This window comes from Eurytemora carolleeae, unplaced genomic scaffold (genome assembly GCF_000591075.1).
Source record: "Eurytemora carolleeae unplaced genomic scaffold, Eaff_2.0 scaffold471, whole genome shotgun sequence".
Classification (NCBI taxonomy): domain Eukaryota; kingdom Metazoa; phylum Arthropoda; class Copepoda; order Calanoida; family Temoridae; genus Eurytemora; species Eurytemora carolleeae.
This window is the reverse complement of record NW_019396402.1, coordinates 145,412-167,514: the sequence shown is the minus strand read 5'-3', so window position 1 is coordinate 167,514 and position 22,103 is coordinate 145,412. Positions and strand designations below refer to the sequence as shown.

At 32.3% G+C, this 22,103-nt stretch overlaps 1 protein-coding gene across 1 annotated transcript in view; it reads left to right on the top strand.

Annotated features, from left to right (window-relative positions):
- Positions 1 to 1,449: 1,449 nt before the first annotated feature.
- LOC111702540 (serine-rich adhesin for platelets) overlaps positions 1,450 to 22,103 on the top strand; it is a 29,399-nt gene continuing 8,745 nt past the window's right edge. Inside the window, exons 1-15 of the mRNA XM_023474266.1 lie at positions 1,450 to 1,601; positions 4,730 to 4,791; positions 5,807 to 5,885; positions 6,759 to 6,822; positions 7,701 to 7,828; positions 8,293 to 8,407; positions 10,001 to 10,100; positions 11,421 to 11,510; positions 12,126 to 12,198; positions 12,955 to 13,033; positions 13,423 to 13,487; positions 13,814 to 13,864; positions 15,722 to 16,479; positions 17,190 to 17,415; positions 19,513 to 20,144. Coding sequence (XP_023330034.1) covers positions 1,450 to 1,601; positions 4,730 to 4,791; positions 5,807 to 5,885; positions 6,759 to 6,822; positions 7,701 to 7,828; positions 8,293 to 8,407; positions 10,001 to 10,100; positions 11,421 to 11,510; positions 12,126 to 12,198; positions 12,955 to 13,033; positions 13,423 to 13,487; positions 13,814 to 13,864; positions 15,722 to 16,479; positions 17,190 to 17,415; positions 19,513 to 20,144 — 2,674 coding nt within the window. The remainder of the gene's footprint in view (positions 1,602 to 4,729; positions 4,792 to 5,806; positions 5,886 to 6,758; positions 6,823 to 7,700; positions 7,829 to 8,292; positions 8,408 to 10,000; positions 10,101 to 11,420; positions 11,511 to 12,125; positions 12,199 to 12,954; positions 13,034 to 13,422; positions 13,488 to 13,813; positions 13,865 to 15,721; positions 16,480 to 17,189; positions 17,416 to 19,512; positions 20,145 to 22,103) is intronic.

The window sequence follows — 22,103 nt, the reverse complement described above, 5'->3', positions numbered from 1 at the left end:
TGTATAAAAGTTGTAGTATTAAGCAGATCATACTCAACAATTATGCAATCAATTTGAAAAGGCTATATCTTAGCATTCTGAAAATCTGTTATAATTATTTAATTTTTATTTTGCATTTTTTATAGATATATCTATTAATAATGCAAAAAAAATTATAATATGAACAAATCTGAGATTCTCAGGCTCCTGTGGGATATAATCGTTTTCAGCGTGGTTGCGTAATTGTATAATATGATCTGTTTATAATGCTACTACTTTTATACAAAATCTGACATATGTCCGTTTTGGTATAATTTTGACACAGTTTAATGTCAATTTCTCGAGACAAAAAACATAATATTGATGTCTTAAAGGTATCTATAAAAACCTGAGATTTTTAGGTTTCTCAGGTTTTATCCTATACCTCCTTTCATTTTCCTTTACAGTCACTTTAATCTTTAGATTTTTTATACAAAACAGTTGATCACTTATGTTTTTTTTTCGGGAGGGGGAAGAAACTGTATCGTATTAAATTTTAAATAAAAAACAAAAATAAAAAAAGAGGTTAAAACGTTGTTTTTTCATCTCCTATTTTCCATTTATCCCTAATAATATCAAAAATCATCTTCCAGGGGTGGAATTCTTAAAAATATACAATCCTGCATAAAATTTATAATAATAGTACGTTTGTCTGCTCAATTAAAACCTTTTACAATTGCTATTGTTCTATATCCTTAAATCTTGATTCTATCGTACCGATAAAGCATCACTAACAAAATTCTGAGATTGTGCCGAAGTTTTTCAAGATTCTATCAAATTGTGACTTGTAACGCTAAATTCTATCAAGTTGATATGGATATTTTTTAAAGCAAAGTCTAAATAAAATTGCAAAGATGCATGAAAAAATACCGAAATAATTCTGGATAACGGTGTTTGCAAAGAGAATAGAATATATACTAGAGGGGAATTTACTAGAAAAAAGTGTTAAACGGCCATTTTGTTGTACTGTTTCCATACTGCAGGTGTACTTCACATATTTGTTCTATGTAACCTTTTGGGCCCTGGAATATCATTTTATAGAAAATCTAAAATTAATATTAAAAGAAAACCAAATTAACCAATGATCATTTCACATAGACTCTATGCCTTTCACTTTACAAACGACATGATTTTCCGTTGTAACTATAAATCAAATGATGTTTTTTATTCACCAAATTCATTGTAAAGTTTATTTAACAGTTTTAAAAAATTCGAAATTGAAATGGATAGTCTAAGGAACCTACTGTATTAATGTACTCTACTGCATATAATTTGTGAATATTTACATGAAATATACACTTTTAACTCCCTTTCAGGCTGAAAGGGACTGAAAAAATTCATACCGAGAGATTCTCTAAATTCCCCTCTAATATATATTCTATTCTCTTTGGGTGTTTGTCCACTCAATTTTACTGCAATAGGCCAGAGGAAATGTACAGTACACCATCCCTCACCGGTACACCAAGACCGGCCGATACACCAAGACCAGCTGGTACACCGAACAAGGGCAGTACACCTCACAAACAAACAACCTTTTGTTCCAGAATAATCAAGTTCAAAGCAAAGGACGAAGTTCTTCTAAAGTAAGTGATTACTTCATTTGTTTTAAAAGTCTGTGTATCATGTTTTTGTATTATTTTACATTAATAATTTATTCATGTTATTATATAATACATTAATATTCACTTCCTACCCTAGGTATACAACAAGCAGTAAAGTCAGTGTATTATGTTTGTGTATTATTTTACATTAATAATTTATTCATGTTATTATATAATACATTAATATTCACTTCCTACCCTAGGTATACAACCAGCAGTAAAGAGATGAAACTCTATATTCATGTTATTATATAATACATTAATATTCACTTCCTACCCTAGGTATACAACCAGCAGTAAAGAGATGAAACTCTATATTCAGGAAATATATTCTCATTCAAGCTTTATAAAAATGGAGCACTTACAGAATTTTATAGACCATAATATTTTTTCGTCATAAAATTGTTGACTTAAAATATTTCTTAAACTGAAGCTCGTAATTTGTTTGTCAAAGTCTTTCCCAAAACCTCTGATTTATCAATCCCTATATCTTTGCAATCCAATGTGGTAGATCTAGATATTTCAAACTATTCTGTTAGATCAAATCATTGCTTTCAGAAAACCTATATACTTATGAAGAATAAGATAGAAAAAATACTTTTGTTGCATTACGCTGAGAAACGTTTAATTGTGTGGAAACAAATTGTGGAAGAAACATCTTTAAAAGTTCTAAAAACAAGACATCTATTTAGTAAAGTCAATACAAACAAATAAAAAGATGTCCCCTTCATGACAGATTAAATGATCCCCTCTGCACTAAATGGAAACTATAATATTTCTCATGAAGTATACAAATTTTAGTTCAAAGTGGAAAAAAGTCAAGCCAAGTAAATTCTTAATTGATATATACATATTTGTTCAGATGGTTTTCGTCTTTATCTTTTATGAAAAATTTGGTTTTTGAAAGCAAAAAAAAAGCATGAGGGAGATGATAATATTTATGGCAGGCTGAGAGATACAAGGATCAAGTTATACTGAAGGCAAGAATGCTTTCTCAAGACGAGGAGGTAGGTTTTACGCCTTATACGGACAATATACAGAATTTCAAGGAACCCTCATTTTATACATAGATTGGCTTTTGGCACATATTTAAATGGACAATATACATAATTTCAAGGAACCCTCAGTTTATACATTGGCATATCCGATTCACAAAATAAATGTTCTACGCCGACTACACGTAACTACTTTGGGCTTCTGCCTCAGGGTTATTGGGAACAAAACACACAGAAATCTTGAAAAGACGACATCAAGTGTGCAATCTGTTATTTTGATTAATCTATGGTTAGACCCTTAATACTTTTTGAATGAGATATTTTATGCAAATGGAAAACGGCAATATCTTCCTCAATGATATTCAGATAGGCTTAAGCGGTACCGTTGTAAATCAAACATGTCTCATGTTTAAAGGAGGTTCTCTTGAAATACGTCTACAGTCCCTTTAACATTTTGCATGACAATCAAACCTGGATAAAAGACTCCGTTGTGTTCAGTCAAAGAAAGACGATCTTGATTTGCGTATTTGGATATTATTATGCGCAATAACTTACAGTCAGATTTTGGCCAAATCATATAATGGAACTTTTCTCCCCTGCATTTACGACAATCTAGGGACTAGGCGGGACTGTGAATATTCCTCCCCTGATATTGACTACAAATGTAAACTGCGACTCTATAAGTATCAGGTAAAATTAATTTACAAAAATACCAGATTTCTTTTCACAAAAAGATTAAGTACAATGATATGCTAAGTAACCCGGAAAAATTTTGAGTGATGACTTAAAAGTCGTCTTTGACCTTAGAATTAGCTTGCGGCATTCAGTTTAGGTAACCTGGAGGAACTCGGGATTAATGCTTGATCCACTCTTTTCCTAATCTCCAGATTATATAATGCTTGTTCTTCTCTTGTTATTAATCTCATAATTAATTAACCGATCGGGATTAAGGATATTCCATTCTAAATAGTCCTTATTCTTCCATTTCCAAAATGTGGCCTTCAATTTTTTACTCTAAAAAATACCAAAGATAAAATAAAAATTTTGTTTAAATTCTAATTTATTAAAATGAACTGAAAAAAAACATAAAAATGTCTCGTTCTGAACAAAACCATTCATATCCTCGGTAATTATGAAAGCACAATAATGGACTAGGACTAGGACTAGGACTAGGACTAGGACTAGGACTAGGACTAGGACCAGGACTAGGACTAGGACTAGGACTAGGACTAGGACTAGGACTAGGACTAGGACTAGGACTAGGACTAGGACTAGGACTAGGACTAGGACTAGAACTAGGACTAGGACTAGGACTAGGACTAGGACTAGGACTATTCCGTGATTATTGTTTCATAAAAAAAAATATTTCTAAAATCATGTTACCAATGTTGAATGCCGCAAACTATTTCTAAGGTCAAAGACGACTTTGAAGTGTGATTACTTTACAGGTGGTGTATTTTTTTACTTACGCAAATCTTCTTCTTCTTAACAACTTTATTCAATACAAAAAAATTGACAATAGTATTTTTCATTTATAGAATCATAGAGAAAAACGTCTCGTTCTACCTATTGCCGTACCGAGCTGCTTTTCGCAGAGCTCTCCATTAATTAAGATCTGATCAAAATAATTTGCAAGCGTAGTTGCAGACGTTTCATCTTTAAATTGAAATGTGAACATGAACAGAACTGCAGTATGTTCCGCAAATCTGCTATACTTCACTTCTGACCTGCTTAAAATCCGCTATACTACACATCAGACCTCCTAACACGTGGTTTTACAGCTGCTAAATGGACTTGTGGCCGCAGCGCAAGGTCCCTAGCCTCTGTTAGCCGCGGCGCTCGGCCCAGATTTTGTCTGAACCTAACCTAACCGTCAAATAATACAAAAATAAACAGCTGGCGTAGTTTTGATATTGCAGTAGGTCCGATAGTTAGTAGGTCAGAAGTTCAGTAGGGGGGATGTTGCGTATAGACGATGTAACATTACCGACTTTACATTATGCATGGTTATTTAAAACATATAATCGGGTTCCCAAGCTAGTAAACAAAAAAGATTTAAATTCATAGTTAAACTTGTTGATAATCTGAGAATCTTTGTTTGTATATTTTTTTAAGCGTTGACGGTTTGATGTATGATCTTGATTATGATTTTGGACGAGATGGTGTACGTGATTTAGGTAAAAAATAAAAATAAAATAAAAAAAGTTTTCAACAAATTAGCTTATTTTAAAACTTAAACTGAACACGTGCTACAAGCTCTAATTATCTGGTCCCTATACATCTTTGCAACCTAATGGTGTAAACACACGTGGATTTAACGGTTTTGTCAATAGTTCAGAAAGATATGACTTTTGATCACAATTTGACCCATTAAACATAATTTGTTTGTTTTTTGCTTAAATACTTTTATGTCGGCATAAACGTTTTGAATGAAAAAGTATAAAATAAATAAATCTGTAAGTTTTAAGATTGTTAAAGTATAGACCAAAACACGTTTAATTTTAAATAGAAGAAACCGAATGCTTCTAGCTCTCTCTGGTTAGTCTGGGGTGACCAATGATATGGCAAACTTAGACTGGTAGATTTATAGTTTCTGTTTAGAAATATTGAATGTTACCAACATCAGGTAGAAGAGTTGAAGTTAAAAAAATGAAAAAAATGCTTGAGTGAAGAGTTCAGTTCTTTTGAATATTATTGTTTTAAAGGTTATAGGAGATCTAGAATTTAGAATATTGTTTCAGAGTTAAAAGGAGATCTAGAAACTAGAATATTATTGTTTCAGAGGTTATAGGAGATCTAGAAACTAGAATATTAATGTTTCAGAGGTTATAGGAGATCTAGAAACTAGAATATTATTGTTTCAGAGGTTATAGGAGATCTAGAAACTAGAATATTATTGTTTCAGAGGTTATAGGATATCTATAAACTAGAATATTAATGTTTCAGAGGTTATAGGAGATCTAGAAACTAGAATATTATTGTTTCAGAGGTTATAGGAGACCTAGAAAGTAGAATATTATTGTTTCAGAGGTTATAGGAGATCTAGAAACTAGAATATTATTGTTTCAGAGGTTATAGAAGATCTAGAAACTAGAATATTATTGTTTCAGAGGTTATAGGAGATCTAGAAACTAGAATATTATTGTTTCAGAGGTTATAGGAGATCTAGAAACTAGAATATTATTGTTTCAGAGGTTATAGGAGATCTAGAAACTACAGGAATGCTTCCAAGATTTAAATATGACATAGATATTCCTCAACGTCAAGCTGGGTGAGTACAACTTACAAGTTGTATCAATAAGAATGGGATTGAAGGGACGATACAACTTTCTCTGAAATATGTTTCAGAAACTTCATGGGAGAAGAGTTTGTGACTGAAATTGTGCTGGAACCTTCCCCTCCTCCTGGACTAGGCACTAGGCGGCCATTTTTATATTTTATATTTTTAATAGAATGTTTAAAAGAGTTTGTATGCTCTCCTTGCACTTTAATTCATATATCTTTGCAACCTCATGCATAATTAGTTTGTTAGGTATTTTCTCATTGATATTTTCCCAAGTGGCAACTTCCCAATTGTACAACTTGACAAGCGGCAACTTCCTAATGGTTAGGCTAGGCCTAAATTGGGTCGAGCGCTTTGCCTAGAATGTGCTAGGGGGTCGAGCGCTGCAGTTAGGACAGACTTAAGAAGTTGCCGCTTGGGAAAATACCCTTGGGAAATTGCTGCTTGGGATAAAGCCGTTGGGAAAGTACCTGACATCATTATTAGACCTTTGATGATTCAAATTATGAATTCTACTATAAAAGTTTACACAACCAGGATCCAAAGATATAGGAATTCGAATTTAGAGTTTTCAAATACATTAATTAAAATTAAATACATATAAAAGGACTGTAGAGTGTCGAATTTATTTATCAATTAATTCCTAAAAATAGTTTCTCTGTTCTAAGACAAAACTCCAAGACTATTGGAAACAACAACAACAACGACAACAACTACTACAACAACAACTACTACAACAACCACAACAACAACTCCTGTAAGAAGTTCAACAGCAGAACAAATCCTTACAACTGAAACATCGGAAACAATGTAAGATTAAAAATAAAGAAAAAAACATTTTTATATAATTTGTTTTATTAGAGAGGACGATACTTTATCTAGACTTGAACCTCAGTATAATCCAGTGGCAAGCGACGACATTCAGGTGATTTAAAACAACTTAAAAAATGTTTTGTTCCAACAAGAAATAGAGGAACACGAAGAGTCCTTAAAGGGTTATTTACCTTTAATGAATCAGTCGTTGATTAAAAAAGTTTTATTGAATATTTTATCATTTTTATTTTCTTCGACTTATAATTATTTGTTTACTGTTTCTTCGAAAGTAAAAATAAGAAAAGATAAGCCAGTAGTTTTTAATGAATTTCTTGAAAATAATCAATACTTTCTTGAACAAACAAATTTCAAAAACAAATTAATTTTTATTGCGACGTTTCATTTTAGTTTCAAAAACAGATTCCAGTTTTCATGATTGGTCCATGTATCTTTTTAGTTCTGTATCCATGTATCCCTGTATTCCTGTATCCCTGTATCCCTGTATCCCTGTATCTCTGTATCCCTGTATCCCTTTATCCCTGTATCCATGTATCCCTGTAGCCCTGTATCCTTCTATCCCTGTGTACCTGTATACCTGTATCCCTGTATACCTGTATCCCTGTATCCCCGTATCCCTGTATCCCTGTATCCCTGTATCCCTGTATCCCTGTATCCAGTTGTATCCTTTCATTCAGCTGTATCCCTGTATCCCTGTATACTTGTATCCCTGTATCGAGCTGTATCCCTGGCCAGCTGTATCCCTGTATCCTTGTATCTCTGTATCCCTGTATCCCTGTATCCAGCTGTATCCCTGTATCCAGCTGAATCCCTGTATCCAGCTGTATCCCTGTATCCAGCTGTATTCCTGTTTCCAGCTGTATCCCTGTATCCAGCTGTATCCCTGTATCCAGCTGTATCCCTTTATCCAGCTGTTCCCTGTATCCCTGTATCCCTGTATCCAGTTGTTTCCCTGTATCCAACTGTATCTAGGTGAATGGGAACGGTGATGTTGAGATATCCCTGTCTGAAGGGGATATAAGAGAACATAAATACAGGATATCCAAGGGCCCTGGAGGAGAGGTGGATATCGATATTCTTCTAGGAAACGAACAGAACAGGTATAAACTAAACTAAATTAAAATAAGCTAAACTAAACTAAACTAAACTAAACTAAACTAAACTAAACTAAACTAAACTAAACTAAACTAAACTAAACTAAACTAAACTAAACTAAACTAAACTAAACTAAACTAAACTAAACTAAACTAAACTAAACTAAACTAAACTAAACTAAACTAAAGAAGGGAAACTTAAAAAAACACAGAAACATATTTAGATAGTGTATGAACACCAAATTATTTTACTAAAATGCATATCATTTAATTTCTTGTTTGTTAACCCAAAAAAAAGTAAAATTAAAAAATAAAGGTCTTATGCCATCTTCTCAGTCACTAGCACTTTACAATGACATAAAACGCAAATTTGATGACGTAATGGCGACCTTTTTTACTTCTGACGTCATAGATGTTGTCGCACCGTCGTAGGGACGTTATTTGTTTTTCATTCTTATTAATTGTTTTAGAGCCGTTGTAGTGGAGAACAAGGAATACAATTATACTCTCATCATTACTGGAGAGCACATTCAGATCATTCATCATGATAGTCAGAGAAACCTCACTTTCAACCACGGAATACAGGTCATATACATAGATTAATAAATACATAGATCTTAATAGTCACAGAAACATGTGTGTAAACATTACTTTTAACTAAGTGTTTTCAATCCTATTAGTAGCTTCTCTTATTGAAGTATTGAGAAGAACTATAATGTGCAGCGGGATAAATTAACTTCTCTCATACTTTAGAGTAAAATAAAATTTAGAAGAGCTACGAGGTCTCACAGTCGTACCAGTAATTTAGCATAAAATTAACCTTTCTCCAGTTCAGTGTGAAACAGGAAGCACCGTAAAGTGTGTAAACTACAGCCAAAATTAGTTTCTTCGGTTTAGATAAGCATTCCTTTTTTTTGGGGGGGGGGGGGGGGAGGAGGTTTGACACCCTGTGCATTATGCAAGGATAAAAATCTGATTCCTAGATATTCTATTTCTGCATCATCCTGTATAAATATGAAGCTCATGTAAGCTTCTTAAGCTTCCAATTTCCAGAGTTTTCCATTATTAAATACTTGACATCTTTATGCTCAACCCAAGGCATTCATTTTTTTAGAAAGAGACTGCTCCCATATTTCAAGAGCAGATATAGGGTGTCCTTTGTACATTCATTCAGTTTAGGGGTGCTCCTAGAGGGGTTAATTTATCCTTTTCTTATTCCTTAGGTCTAAACAAAAGGCTTTAACGGTTGGCGATAAATAAATCTGGAAACGAAACGATCGTTATGAAAACTATTGTTTTTGAAAGAGACGATACAAAGTTTTGAAAGTTTTTACGAAGAAAAAACGAAATAATCGTTTTCAAATATTGGGAAAACGATCTTGTTAGCACAATTTTTTTTCGTGCTAACATTTTTCTATATTTTTCATATTATCCTTGGATTTTGCAAATAAATCTAAGAAAAGAACCTGTAAAAACTTTCCCTGGGATGATTAGAAAGATTAAAGTTTCAATGTATGTTAAGTAAAGGACTGCAGTATGATTTTGGTGAATTATATTGACGTACTAGGCATGGTACTGCTGGTTACTACTGGGTACTACTGGGTACTTGGGGGCACTGGGTGGTACTGGGGTGCACTGATGGAGTAATAGAGGATACTGAGGAATACTGTGGAATAATGCTGTGGGGTACTGCGGGGTACTGTTGGGTATTGCTGGGTACTACCGGGTGAATTTAGAAAAAAACATGTGGTTTAAGAAAGTTTTATATAAATATATGCAATTACCAAGAACAAAAAGTTTTATCACAAATTAAACTTTTTAAGGTTTTTGAGACTTTTTCAAAAAAGTGCAAAAAAATACACCCCTAGGCTTTGTACGTCAATATAATTCACCTAAACCATACTGCAGTCCTCCAATTATCATACATGGAAATTTTCATCTTTCCAAACATCCCAGGAAAGATTTTCCAGGTTCTTTGCAAACTACTTTGCAGATTTTGTATTTAGTACCCCAACATGGAAATAGGTTCAAAATAATTTTTTTTTCTATGAACCAATTTAAAATTCAAAAATAAAAGATATTTATTCTTAGTTTTTTTAAATTTTTTTCTCGGAACCTCATTTGAATTTTCTTTTCTTTTTAATCAAGATTTCAATAATATTTTTTCTTAATTTGCAGGAGTCTGCCATTACTGGAGTCGGAGTGAGCGGAACTTTGACAGGAACTCAACTAGTGTTTAAAGATCAAGGAAGTGGAAAAGCCTTTCCTAGAGTTGACAGTAAGTAATCATATTTGAAATTTAGGATAAAGAAGATAAAAGATTTAAGAAAGTAAAATAGTAAAAAGAGAAATCATGAATAAAGTATCAAAAAGGATAAAAAGTAAACGAAATTGTTAGAAAAAAAGAGTACAAGGAGTAAAAGGGAAAGAAGGAGGTAAAAGTAGAAAAAGGATGGAAAAGCAGGAAATAGAAGGGAAAAGAAGGGAAAAGAAGGGAAAATAGTTAGAGAAGGAGGGGAAATAGTTAGAGAAGGAGGGGAAAGAAGGGAAAATAAAAGAAAAGAAGGGAAAATAGTTAGAGAAGGAGGGGGAAAAAGGGAAAATAAAAAAGAAGGGAAAATAGTTAGAGAAGGAGGGTAAAGAAGGGAAAAGAAAAGAAAAGAAGTGAAAATAGTGAGAGAAGGAGGGAAACGAAGGAAAAAGTAAAGAAAAGAAGGGAAAATAGTTAGAGAAGGAGGGGAAAGAAGGGAAAAGAAAAGAAAAGAAGGGAACATAGTGAGAGAAGGAGGGGAAAGAAGGGAAAAGAAAAGAAAAGAAGTGAAAATGGTGAGAGAAGGAGGGGAAAGAAGGGAAAAGAAAAGAAAAGAAGGGAAAATAGTGAGAGAAGGAGGGGAAAGAAGGGAAAAGAAAGGAAGTGAAAATGGTGATAGAAGGAAGGGAAAGAAGGGAAAAGAAAAGAAAAGAAGGGAAAATAGTGAGAGAAGGAGGGGAAAGAAGGGATAATAAAAGAAAAGAAGTGAAAATGGTGAGAGAAGGAGGGGAAAGAAGAGAAAAGAAAAGAAAAGAAGTGAAAATAGTGAGAGAAGGAGGGGAAAGAAGGGATAATAAAAGAAAAGAAGTGAAAATAGTTAGAGATGGAGGGGAAAGAAGTGGAAAGCTAAAAAAGAGAAAATAGTTAGAGAAGGAGGGGAAAGAAGGGAAAAGAAAAGAAGTGAAAATAGTTAGAGAAGGAGGGAAAAGAAGGGAAAATAGTTAGAGAAGGAGGGGAAAGAAGGGAAAAGAAAAGAAGGGAAAATAGTTAGAGAAGGAGGGGAAAGAAGGGAAAAGAATAGTTAGAGAAGGAGGGGAAAGAAGGGAAAAGAAAAGAAGGGAAAATAGTTAGAGAAGGAGGGGAAAGAAGGGAAAAGAAAAGAAGGGAAAATAGTTAGAGAAGGAGGGGAAAGAAGGGAAAAGAAGGAAAAAGAGTGAAACAAGGAGGGAAACGAAGGGAATAGAAGGGAAAATGGTGAGAGAAGGAGGGGAAATTTAAGTTTCTAGCGTTTTAGGTCGTCATTCAAGCCTCAGACTTTTTGAGAAACCCTGAACTTGACATATTTAGGTATTCCGTCAGCTGTGAGTGTGTACGGTACACTGTGTTCTACTCCGTGTACTGCAGCTAGTGATGGAACCTACTGGTGTACTACAGGAGGTACAATGCAGGCTGGCCCCAAACTATGCCGGATTGGAAGATTAACTTTTGAATTGATCAATGAGTGACTCAAGATCTTTAATGAACAACGTTATTGTAAGAGTCAATTAAAAAAGTTAATTTCTTCTAAAAATCTTGTAATTTCCTATATAAGGACGCCAACTTTTTATATTAGATTGAATCCAAATTGCTTAAATATCACAGTCCATTTTTACTTTATTTTTTATGCACGTCGTAACATGAATTAACTGGCGTAAAACAAAGGGAATTTTTAAATAGTTAACAAATTTCCTTATTTATTGTGGCACTAAATAGATTTTAAGATTTAGCACTGAACATATTCTATATGTTAAATCTATAAGTCATGTGTTGAATAAGTTAACCCGGTGTTGGGTTGTCGGTCAGTTTAATCCGGGAGCTCACAAAGACACGTCCGGTCAGCTCGGATAACTACACTACACTAGTTTACTACAGTTACACTTTGCACCAGTAGAGGCGCTAGTATTGTTAATAGAGATATATGGAGTACACGTGTACCTAGTTTACTACACTTTGAACCACTAGAGGCGCCAGTATCAATCTTTCTATCTTTATTTTCTTAATCTTATTTTAAAGGAGGACCTTCTGAGAAGTGTGGACCACTCCCTGGCACAACACCTTACGGAGAAAAATGTCAAGATAAGTGCAGGTAGTTTTTTCCTTCATTTTTACAGCACTTTCAAAACTGCTATAACTACCAGACTGCAGCACATCACACTTAATTGTATAATTATATATTCGTCTTGCTTCTGTCATGTTTCACGGGACACCCTGTACATTGTAAAGGGTTGCCCACTAAGGATAATACTTACAAGACGACTGTATGAAACTTGTCACGTTTTCTTTCTTAATTTTATTATTCCCAGCAATTTTAATCTTGCTGCTTTCCTTCCTATTTTATTTGGTTTACTATTCAAGGATCATAGCCTTCAGATAATCATATTTCACAGAATTAAGGTTGTCATTAAAATTTCATTATTTGTGGGTAACCCTGTACTTCAAATGTTATACAATTTGAAATTGATATACATTTGAAGCATATTAAAATTTTTGTACTGGGTTATTGAAATTTTTGAAAAAGATATTTGAAATTTTCATACAGCACATTTGAAAGTTTTGCATGTACAACATATTTTAGATTTTCGTATAGCATATTTGAAATTTTTGTACAACATATTTTATATTTTGTACAGCATATTTGAAATTTTGTACAGCATATACTAAACTTTGTACAGCATATACTAAACTTTGTACAGCATATACTAAACTTTGTACAGCATATACTAAATTTTGTACAGCATTTACTAAACTTTGTACAGCATATAATAAATTTTGTACAGCATATACTAAACTTTATACAGCATATACTAAACTTTGTACAACATATACTAAACTTTATGTCTAGGAAAAGAGGAGACGAATATTACTGGTGTCAACGAGATTCTAAACCCTGGGACTACTGTTCACCTTCTTTATTTTACCAGGTCAGGCCTGACAATTAGAATTTTATTTCTTTAAAGGTATTGTTAAGAAAATTGATTATTGCTGCAGAATTATGTAAAAATAGTTTTGTAGCGATAGCTATCAATATTTTCCTCTCCCTGAATTATCTGTATTTTGCAAAATTAATTTATTTTCTTATAATTACAAAAATTAAAGGAAATAACCTAATTTTTCAACCTCGATAGAAAGAGGTAAAATTCTAAACATTTTCTGAAGCAGAAACTGCAAGTAATTGTCAAAGAGAAAAACATGGATATTTCATTCAACATCGTGATTAGGGTACTGCAGTTGTTAACTTAAAGCAAAAGTGAAGAGCAACTTTAATATTGTTTACAGTCCCTTTATATTGTTCTAAATTTGTTGACCGTAGGATGAACTGATTTGTCATCCTGATACAGAGAAGATATTTACCCCTGATACTACAGACTGTACCAGGTATTTATCTATCTATCTATCTATCTATATCTATATCTATCTATCTATCTATCTATATCTATCTATCTATCTATCTATCTATCTATATATCTATCTATCTATCTATCTATTTATCTTTCTATCCATCTATCTATCTATCTATCTATCTATCTATCTATCTATCTATCTATCTATTTATCTATCTATCTATCTATTCAGTGATTTAAAAACTGGATAAAATATTTTCAAAAAATGTGTATTTTGATTTGTTGCAGTAAATTGTGTTCTTAGTATAGGACAAGTGTTTTATTTTAACCCATAAACAAGAAAACATTATTATGTTTAAGGAATAAAACTTGTGAATGGCCTGAAAGCCAGGAATGCTTGAAAGACTCAAGGTAAGATGAAAATAAAATACGAAAAAGGACAAATTTTGGCATTTTCGCCGTTTTTTCTCCGACAGAAATTACGAAATATTACAGACACGACTTGAGGGTCGTCTTTAACCTTAGAAATGAAGTACAACGTTAATATAAACCCCTCATTTTAAGAGAAAAATTCTTAAACTGAAAAAAATATCCCAAGCCTAGGTAGTCTTCCTTGTCATAAAACTAGGTTGACGATCGAATGCCGCAAATTATTTCAAAGATCAAAGACGACTTTGAAGTCCTCTCTCAACTGTCATGCTTTGTGAGAAACCCTGTATGTGGTAACTGAAAAAATGTATCTATACAAACTATCCATATTCTATTATTTTTCATTCATTCATTCTTTTATTAAATATTCCACAAAATAAAATATAAAAATTTATTTTATTTTATACTCTTGCAAACAGAACATTTTCACTTTTTTCAGCGAGTTTTTGCATAGAAAAGTATATATAAGAAAAGTGGATAAACAAGTTTTAAAAATAAATTTTTCAACAAAGCGCTGAAATGGTTTGATTTTCATTCAGTGGCGTAAATAAGCGGGGTTATTGGGGTTATTTACCCCCCCCCCCCTAGAATCCTGGGGGTCCCCCCCCACTAGAATTTAAAAACTTGATTTAAAATTGAATATCTTTTAAATTTGCACGAAAATGTGCAGATACTTCAGATTTTAAGTCAAAACATTCTAAATGATTCTAATTTCTAAAGTAATAGTCGATCAAGGTCATTACAATTAGATGTTTTTTTTAATAGAAAAAAGGGTATGGACAATGAAAAATTCAATTTTACTTCTTAATAATATCATTTCCATATTAGATTTATTTAAGATCTTAACATACTACATTGACGAGAAGAAAATTTTAGAAATTAGAAATAAGAATATATACAGAGACAATATTTTTTATAAGTTTTGCAGAGTAGCTTTTCTAAAGGATTAAAAAAGTAACATCCTTTTTCTCTTTGAGTAAAACTATTAGTTTTTATCTTACTTAAAATAAATTCAAATTTTTTTCAGATCTTTGTAGTTAATGTAAAATTAATGACTATATTGAAGGATATACAACAAGGTGAAAGCTGAAAGTATGAAGTGAAGAGTTTGATGGAGTTTGTAAATGCCAGAAATGAGTGGAGTAAATGATATAAATAATGATATTTTTCAAGAGGGGGGGGGGGGAGTAAAAAAATTCTATGGATGGTAAAAAAAATTCAGACCCCCCCTACAGAATCCTTAATTACGCCCCTGTTTTCATATCTAACTAATATTGCCGATTAATAGAGATAAAGCTGTCACAAGCACACAAATTAAGGAACGATTAGAAAATTGGTTTCGCCAAAATATGAAAAGTATAAGAAAAACTTACCTGTACGCATTCATATATTCTTTTATTTACAAAATTACAAAAAAGATTATGAATAGAAACAATTTAATTTGTTCATGTTTTATCATATTATTATTAAAAATATTATCTACGTATAACGATGCAAATTGAATTTTCATAAAATGTTCTTTACGATGCATATTTAAATTACATAAAAAATTTTAAAGGAACTGAGTCTTTGTTAAAAATAAAATCTTCTGATTCCTATATCTTTGAAACCTTTTATATTTCAGACTTAGATGAACTGATCTTACAGAATTTATAGTTTAAAATATCTGAGATCTACGCCATTGGGTTGCAAAGATACAGGAATAAGAAAATCAATTCTTATGGCAAAGTTTAAAAGTTTATCTATCTAAACTGTACGCTGCAGTTAGTTAAACTTATTGTTTCACAAAATAACTTCAAATTTTTCATTGATTGCATGAAAGAATACTCTTATGTTTAGAAGGATATCGTACAAGCTAACACTTACTAATCCACTAACAAACAACCAAACAACAACAACAACAACAACAATAACAACAACAACAACAACAACCGTAAAAACAAAAACAACAACAACAACAACAGCACTTAGAGCTACAATAGGGGACGATCAAGCAACAAAAAAAGGAGAAGCAACTTTTAAAGCAGAAGAAGAAACCTTTACTTCCAGTTCAATAATTGTAATAAAAACCACTCCTGTTACACATTATGTTACAAGCTCTCCAACAGCCCTTGACAGGGTTTCCTTTGACTTCTTGGAAGACAACGATACCTTGGAAAGTAATGATCTTGAAACAGCTGATACAGTTTTAAAATTCTCCCCTGGTTCAACTAGTGGTTCAGCTGAATCAGTGGGTTTCTCCGCAGAATCTTCGAATTTCTACTCAGGCTTAGTGGATTTTTCCACGGAATCAGCTGATAACTCTACAGAATCAGCTGATCCAACTTTTTTATCTGATTTCTCTGCACAATCAGCTAATCCCACTTTAACAGCTGATTTACCCATTTTGTCAGCTGATTTCTCTGCAGAAGCAGCTTATAATTCCTCAAATGAATTAGACAAGTTCTCAACAGGTTTGACTGATCTCTACACCGGGGTATCTAGAAGATCAGATACTGGTCCTAAGATCTCTGAGAAAGAAGAGTCACCTGAAGATATAATCAATATGATCGTTGTAGTTGATCTTGAAAATATGGATACCGCATCAAATATTCCAGGAATTATGTCATTAATAAATTTTCCTTTAGAGTCTGTTTATACAAGGTGTCCCAATAAACATGGGAATTCAGTGACGAATTCGATATCGTCTTTTCAAATAATTCTTTGATTTTGTTTAGTGATACCTACTGTAATATGTAAGAGTTACGTCTGCTATGTTCACATTTTGTTTGTTTATGTTTTGACTGCATACGATTGTACTTAGTAAACAAGAAAATTGCTGTATACAAACAGTGTTAACTTTTCCGTCTTCACTGTTCATCTTGCGGATACATTATTGACACATCTTTACAGTCTTTTACCCTTTTCATAAAATAAACTCTAGCAGACATAATAATATTATGGCTTTTGAAATTAGGTATAACAATGCTAATTCATAACAAAGACGATATCCAATTCGTCACTGAATTCCCATGTTTTTTGAGACACCCTGTAGTATATCCATTCTGCACTTTTTTCATAAAATTTTTATCATGAAAATTTACAGCAACTAAAAAACAAAAAAATTCATCATTAGGAGTAACATTCTTAAAACGCATGATGCAAAAATATCGAAAAAACTTCTTCCTTTTGTAAGCTAAAGCGTAGTTGACCAATATTGAAAAAAATTCGCAGATTTTATCGAAATCTTTAAATTTTAAAAAACTCTGTTTAATTTAAACTCTTATTTTTTTTAATTTTCCAAATTAACGACATATTTACTTATCAGATATTGACGAGCAATATCCAACGAATGCTACTTTGAACAACAAGACTTCCGCTGAAAATAGATTTCCAGAAAATGATGAGGAAAAAATTATTCTAAAAACTTCACAAGTGGGAAGAACGAGATTTGATGAAAACCAATCTGTGCATATAATGACTCAACACAACGGGTTTCTCATTCCTAAGCTTGTGAACATCATTCCAACCAACTCTGCTGCAAATTCTACAAGGAAAAAAAACACAAATCTTTCTGATTGATATAATATCTTATTATTGCCCCCCCCCCCCCTACTATCTTATTGCTTAGAAATTATAGATAAAAACAATTATCTCTTCGACACTTTTAATTCTTAACGTTTCTGAGAAATTAAATCAAGTCAAAAATATGTTGTTGAAAGTTTTGCCCCTTTTCTAACCTTTTTATCAGTTTATGTGGCAAGAATTTAGTTAAAACTTTAAACGTTTTTTACTGGTTTCTTCAAAATTTCTTAAATAAAAAAAAACTAGAGATACTGTTGTATAATTTTCAAATTAGAAAGAAGGAACTGTTAACTCGCATCATTTATTTGATTTGTCGATTACTCATATCTTTGGAACCTAATGTCGTAAACCTTTGATATTCTAAACTATGAATTCTACTAAAGTCAAAGCAAACAAATATTACAGCCTCTTCAGGTGGAATCATACAACTCGAGAATAGGAAGCCGACTTTTACATTTAAGTTTTGATTTTGAGAAAAAATGCGTAAATTTCGCGGAAAAAAGGAAATTATGCAAAAATAAACACACGAAACTTTTTGCAAAAATACAGATTTTTTAAAAAACAAATGACAAATTTTGCAAAAAAGTTGCTAAAATTCATCAAAAGACTAAATTTTGAGATTACAAGACACATTTCAAAAAAAGGAATTTATCCGCGAGCCAAATTGAAAATTTAAATATAGATTTAAGAACGACTAGGATACATCAGACAATTCATAGATTTGGTTGAAAATACTTTCTCGACCCTTAATATTTCTATAAATTAGGTGATATAAACTTTTTGCTGGCAACAAATATAAAAGGAGTGTACTGTACGTGTACAGTACTGTAAATGAAATAAAAGGTAAAAATATTTTCGCATGCAAAATTTTCGCAAAAAAGTTTGCAAAATGGCTTCGAAAATTTTTGCTTTTTTTCGCGAAACGTTTCGTTCGCTGAAAACTCTAGTTGTACTTCTGGAAAGATTTATTATTTTGAAAAATCTAAAAATAAAACATCCTTAGGGCATGGGCGTTTATGTTAAAATATGAATATATTTACCCTAAATATCCCAGAAATTATTCATTTTGATACAATAATTTACAAATATTCATATAACTGATAAAATATACTTATAAATAGATTATAAGGAGAGGCCACTTAGGTAAACATTCTTTATTGGCCAAAAAAGGGAAAACATTTAAGAGACTATAAGAGTGGTTTCAAGTGACCCTCCAAGCAAAGATGTCCGATTTATATTGGTACTCTTGAAACCCTATTCTGATATTATTCCTTTAACTTTATATTTTTAACTATGATGGTTTTATCCTTATATATTTGCAACTTGATCAAGAAGTCTGTACTCTGTAGATACTAGATATTTCAAAAAACTGAATTCAGATTTTTGAATAGTTGAATCTATTTGAACCCAAGGGTGTAAGCAAGGAAAGTAAATTGCAGTTGCGTATACTCAACGTACATATTAAAGTCAGTTCTCTCTGGGCGGAATTTGTTTTATAAGAATAGATGCATCATCAGTGTTCGTTCAGTATCCAAGGAGGTTAAAGAATTAAATTTTGACAATTTTGATAATTCACATAATAGTTTCCTATGACCAGAATATTTCTTTGATTTTTTTATTTTCAAGATGGATCCCATGTCAGGCTTCGACATCCGTCTTATGTTTACATTACCGCCCAGAGACAGTCCATTGCAGTACAAAAGATGCGTACACCTCTGAAATAACTTTCCTTGCATTACAACCTTTGTTGAACCCCTTTCTCTTGTACACTGGTTCAAGATGAAGAGAAATGATTCAACTCAAAGTTTAACTATTGCTGGTTATTCATTAATTTTGGTCTCTGATAGATTTAATAGTAAAAGTTCAAATATCAAAGGTTAACAACATCAGGCTGTAGAGAGATAGGGATTGGAGAAGTCGAGTTTTAGACGAGTAAATATTAAAAAATACTCTGAACCTTCTTAGCATCATTAAACACCAAATTTAAAATCAATTACCTAAATGATGGTTCTGGAGTTATTTAAAATTACAATTAAGTATTGACTTTGTGCTTTCATTTTTTACAGAACAGTTACACCTAAAGAAACCATCAGCATCAGCTATATTGAAGCTACTCACAACAATATTAACGCTGCTTCTGCAAAAGAATCTAATGAAGCTACTCACAACAATATCAATGCTGCTTCTACTAAAGAACCTAATGTAGCTACTAACAACAATATCAATGCTGCCTCTACTAAAGAACCTAATGTAGCTACTAACAACAATATCAATGCTGCCTCTACTAAAGAATCTAATGAAACTACTAACAAAACTATGGATGCTTCTCTTAACAATGAAAATAACAAAAACACTGCTAAAATCAATGCTACTGTTAAGGATGAAACTAACAAAATAAATGAAGATTTTAAAACTAATCCGAAGGAAGCTACTAAAGAAGCTTCCATCAACAATGCTACAAACAGCGAATCTAGCGTTGCATCTATTGATACTGATGATAAAACTAACAAAAACTTTACTAACTTTATATCTATTAATTCCCTGAACAATAAGTTTAAACCCTTGGAGAGTTTTGATGAGAACTCTGGTTTAATCTCTAGTTCCAGATCTAAGTTTAATATATCTCAACACTCTAGTGGAGAACCCAGGACTTTGTGGACGGATGGAGACACTTCAAACTCAATACAGGATATTTCAGGTAAACCCTAGAGTAGTTTAGAGTTAGGTAAACCATCGAGTAGTTTAGAGTTAAGTAAACCCTAGAGTAGTTTAGAGTTAGGTAAACCATCGAGTAGTTCAGAGTTAAGTAAACCCTAGAGTAGTTTAGAGTTAGGTAAACCATCGAGTAGTTTAGAGTTAGGTAAGCCATAGAGTAATTTAGAGCTAGGTAAACCATAGAGTACTTTAGAGTTATGTATAGTGTAGAGTAGTTTAGAGTTAAGTAAACCATAGAGTAGTTTAGAGTCAGGTAAACCATAGAGTAGTTTAGAGTTAGGCAAACCATAGAGTAGTTTAGAGTTAGGTACACCATAGAGTAGTTTAGAGTCAGGTAAACCATAGAGTAGTTTAGAGTTAGGTAAACCCTAGAGTAGTTTAGAGTTAGATAAACCATCGAGTAGTTTAGAGTTAAGTAAACCATAGAGTAGTTTAGAGTCAGGTAAACCATCGAGTAGTTTAGAGTTAGATAAACTATAGAGTATTTTAGATTTAAGTAAACCATAGAGTAGTTTAGAGTTAGGTAAACCATTGAGTAGTTTAAAGTTAGGTGAACCATAATGTAGTTTAGAGTTAGGTAAACTATAGAGTAATATAGAGTTAAGTAAACCATAGAGTAGTTTAGAATCAGGAAAACCATAGAGTAGTTTAGAGTTAGATAAACCGTAGAGTAGTTTAGAGTTAGGTAAACCATAGAGTAGTTTAGAATCAGGTAAGCCATAGAGTAGTTTAGAGTTAGGTAAACCATAGAGTAGTTTAGAGTTAGGTAAACCCTAGAGTAGTTTAGAGTTAGGTAAACCATAGAGTAGTTTAGAGTTAGGTAAACCCTAGAGTAGTTTAGAGTTAAGTAAACCCTGGAGTAGTTAAGAGTTAGGTAAAGTAGAGTAATTTAGAGTTAAGTAAACCATAGAGTATTTTAGAATCAGGAAAACCATAGAGTAGTTTAGAGTTAGGTAAATTATAAAGTAGTTTAGAGTTAAGTAAACCATAGAGTAGTTTAGAGTTAGGTAAACTATAGAGTAGTTTAGAATTAAGTAAACTCTAGAGTAGTTTAGGGTTAGGTAAACCCTAGAGTAGTTTAGAGTTAGGTAAACTCTAAAGTAGTTTAGAGTTAAGTAAACCCTTGAGTAGTTTAGAGTCAAGTAAACCATAGAGTAGTTTAGAATCAGGTAAACCATAGAGTAGTTTAGAGTTAGGTAAATTATAGAGTAGTTTAGAGTTAAGTAAACCATAGATTAGTTTAGAGTTAGGTAAACCATAGAGTAGTTTAGAGTTAGGTAAGCCATAGAGTAGTTTGGAGTTAGGTAAACCATAGAGTAGTTTGGAGTTAGGTAACCCATAGAGTAGTTTAGAGTTAGGTAAACCATAGAGTAGTTTAGAGTTAGGTAAGCCATAGAGTAGTTTAGAGTTAGGTAAACCATAGAGTAGTTTAGAGTTAGGTAAACCATAGAGTAGTTTAGAGTTAGGTAAACCGTATAGTAGTTTAGAGTTAAGTAAACCATAGAGTAGTTTAGAGTTAAGTAAACCATAGAGCAGTTTAAAGTCAGGTAGCCATTGAGTAGTTTAGAGTCAGGTAAACCATAGAGTAGTTTAAAGTTAGGTAAACCATAGAGTAGTTTAGAGTTAGGTAAATCATAGAGTAGTTTAGAGTTAAGTAAACCCTAGAGTAGTTTAGAGTCAGGTAGCCATAGAGTAGTTTAGAGTTAGGTAAACCATAGAGAATATCAAATATGAAGTTTCAAGAAATGGACTTTACACTTCTGTCCCTTTGTTTTCTTAAGAAAAGAAAAAATATTTCTAAAAGTATTGTCTAAATATATGAGGAATTCCTCCATAACTCTAATAGTATTGTCTAAATAAATGAGGTATCCCCCCCATAACTCGAATAGTGTGGTCTAAATAAATAAGGTATGCCCACTGGATGCTTTGTTTTTAACCGACT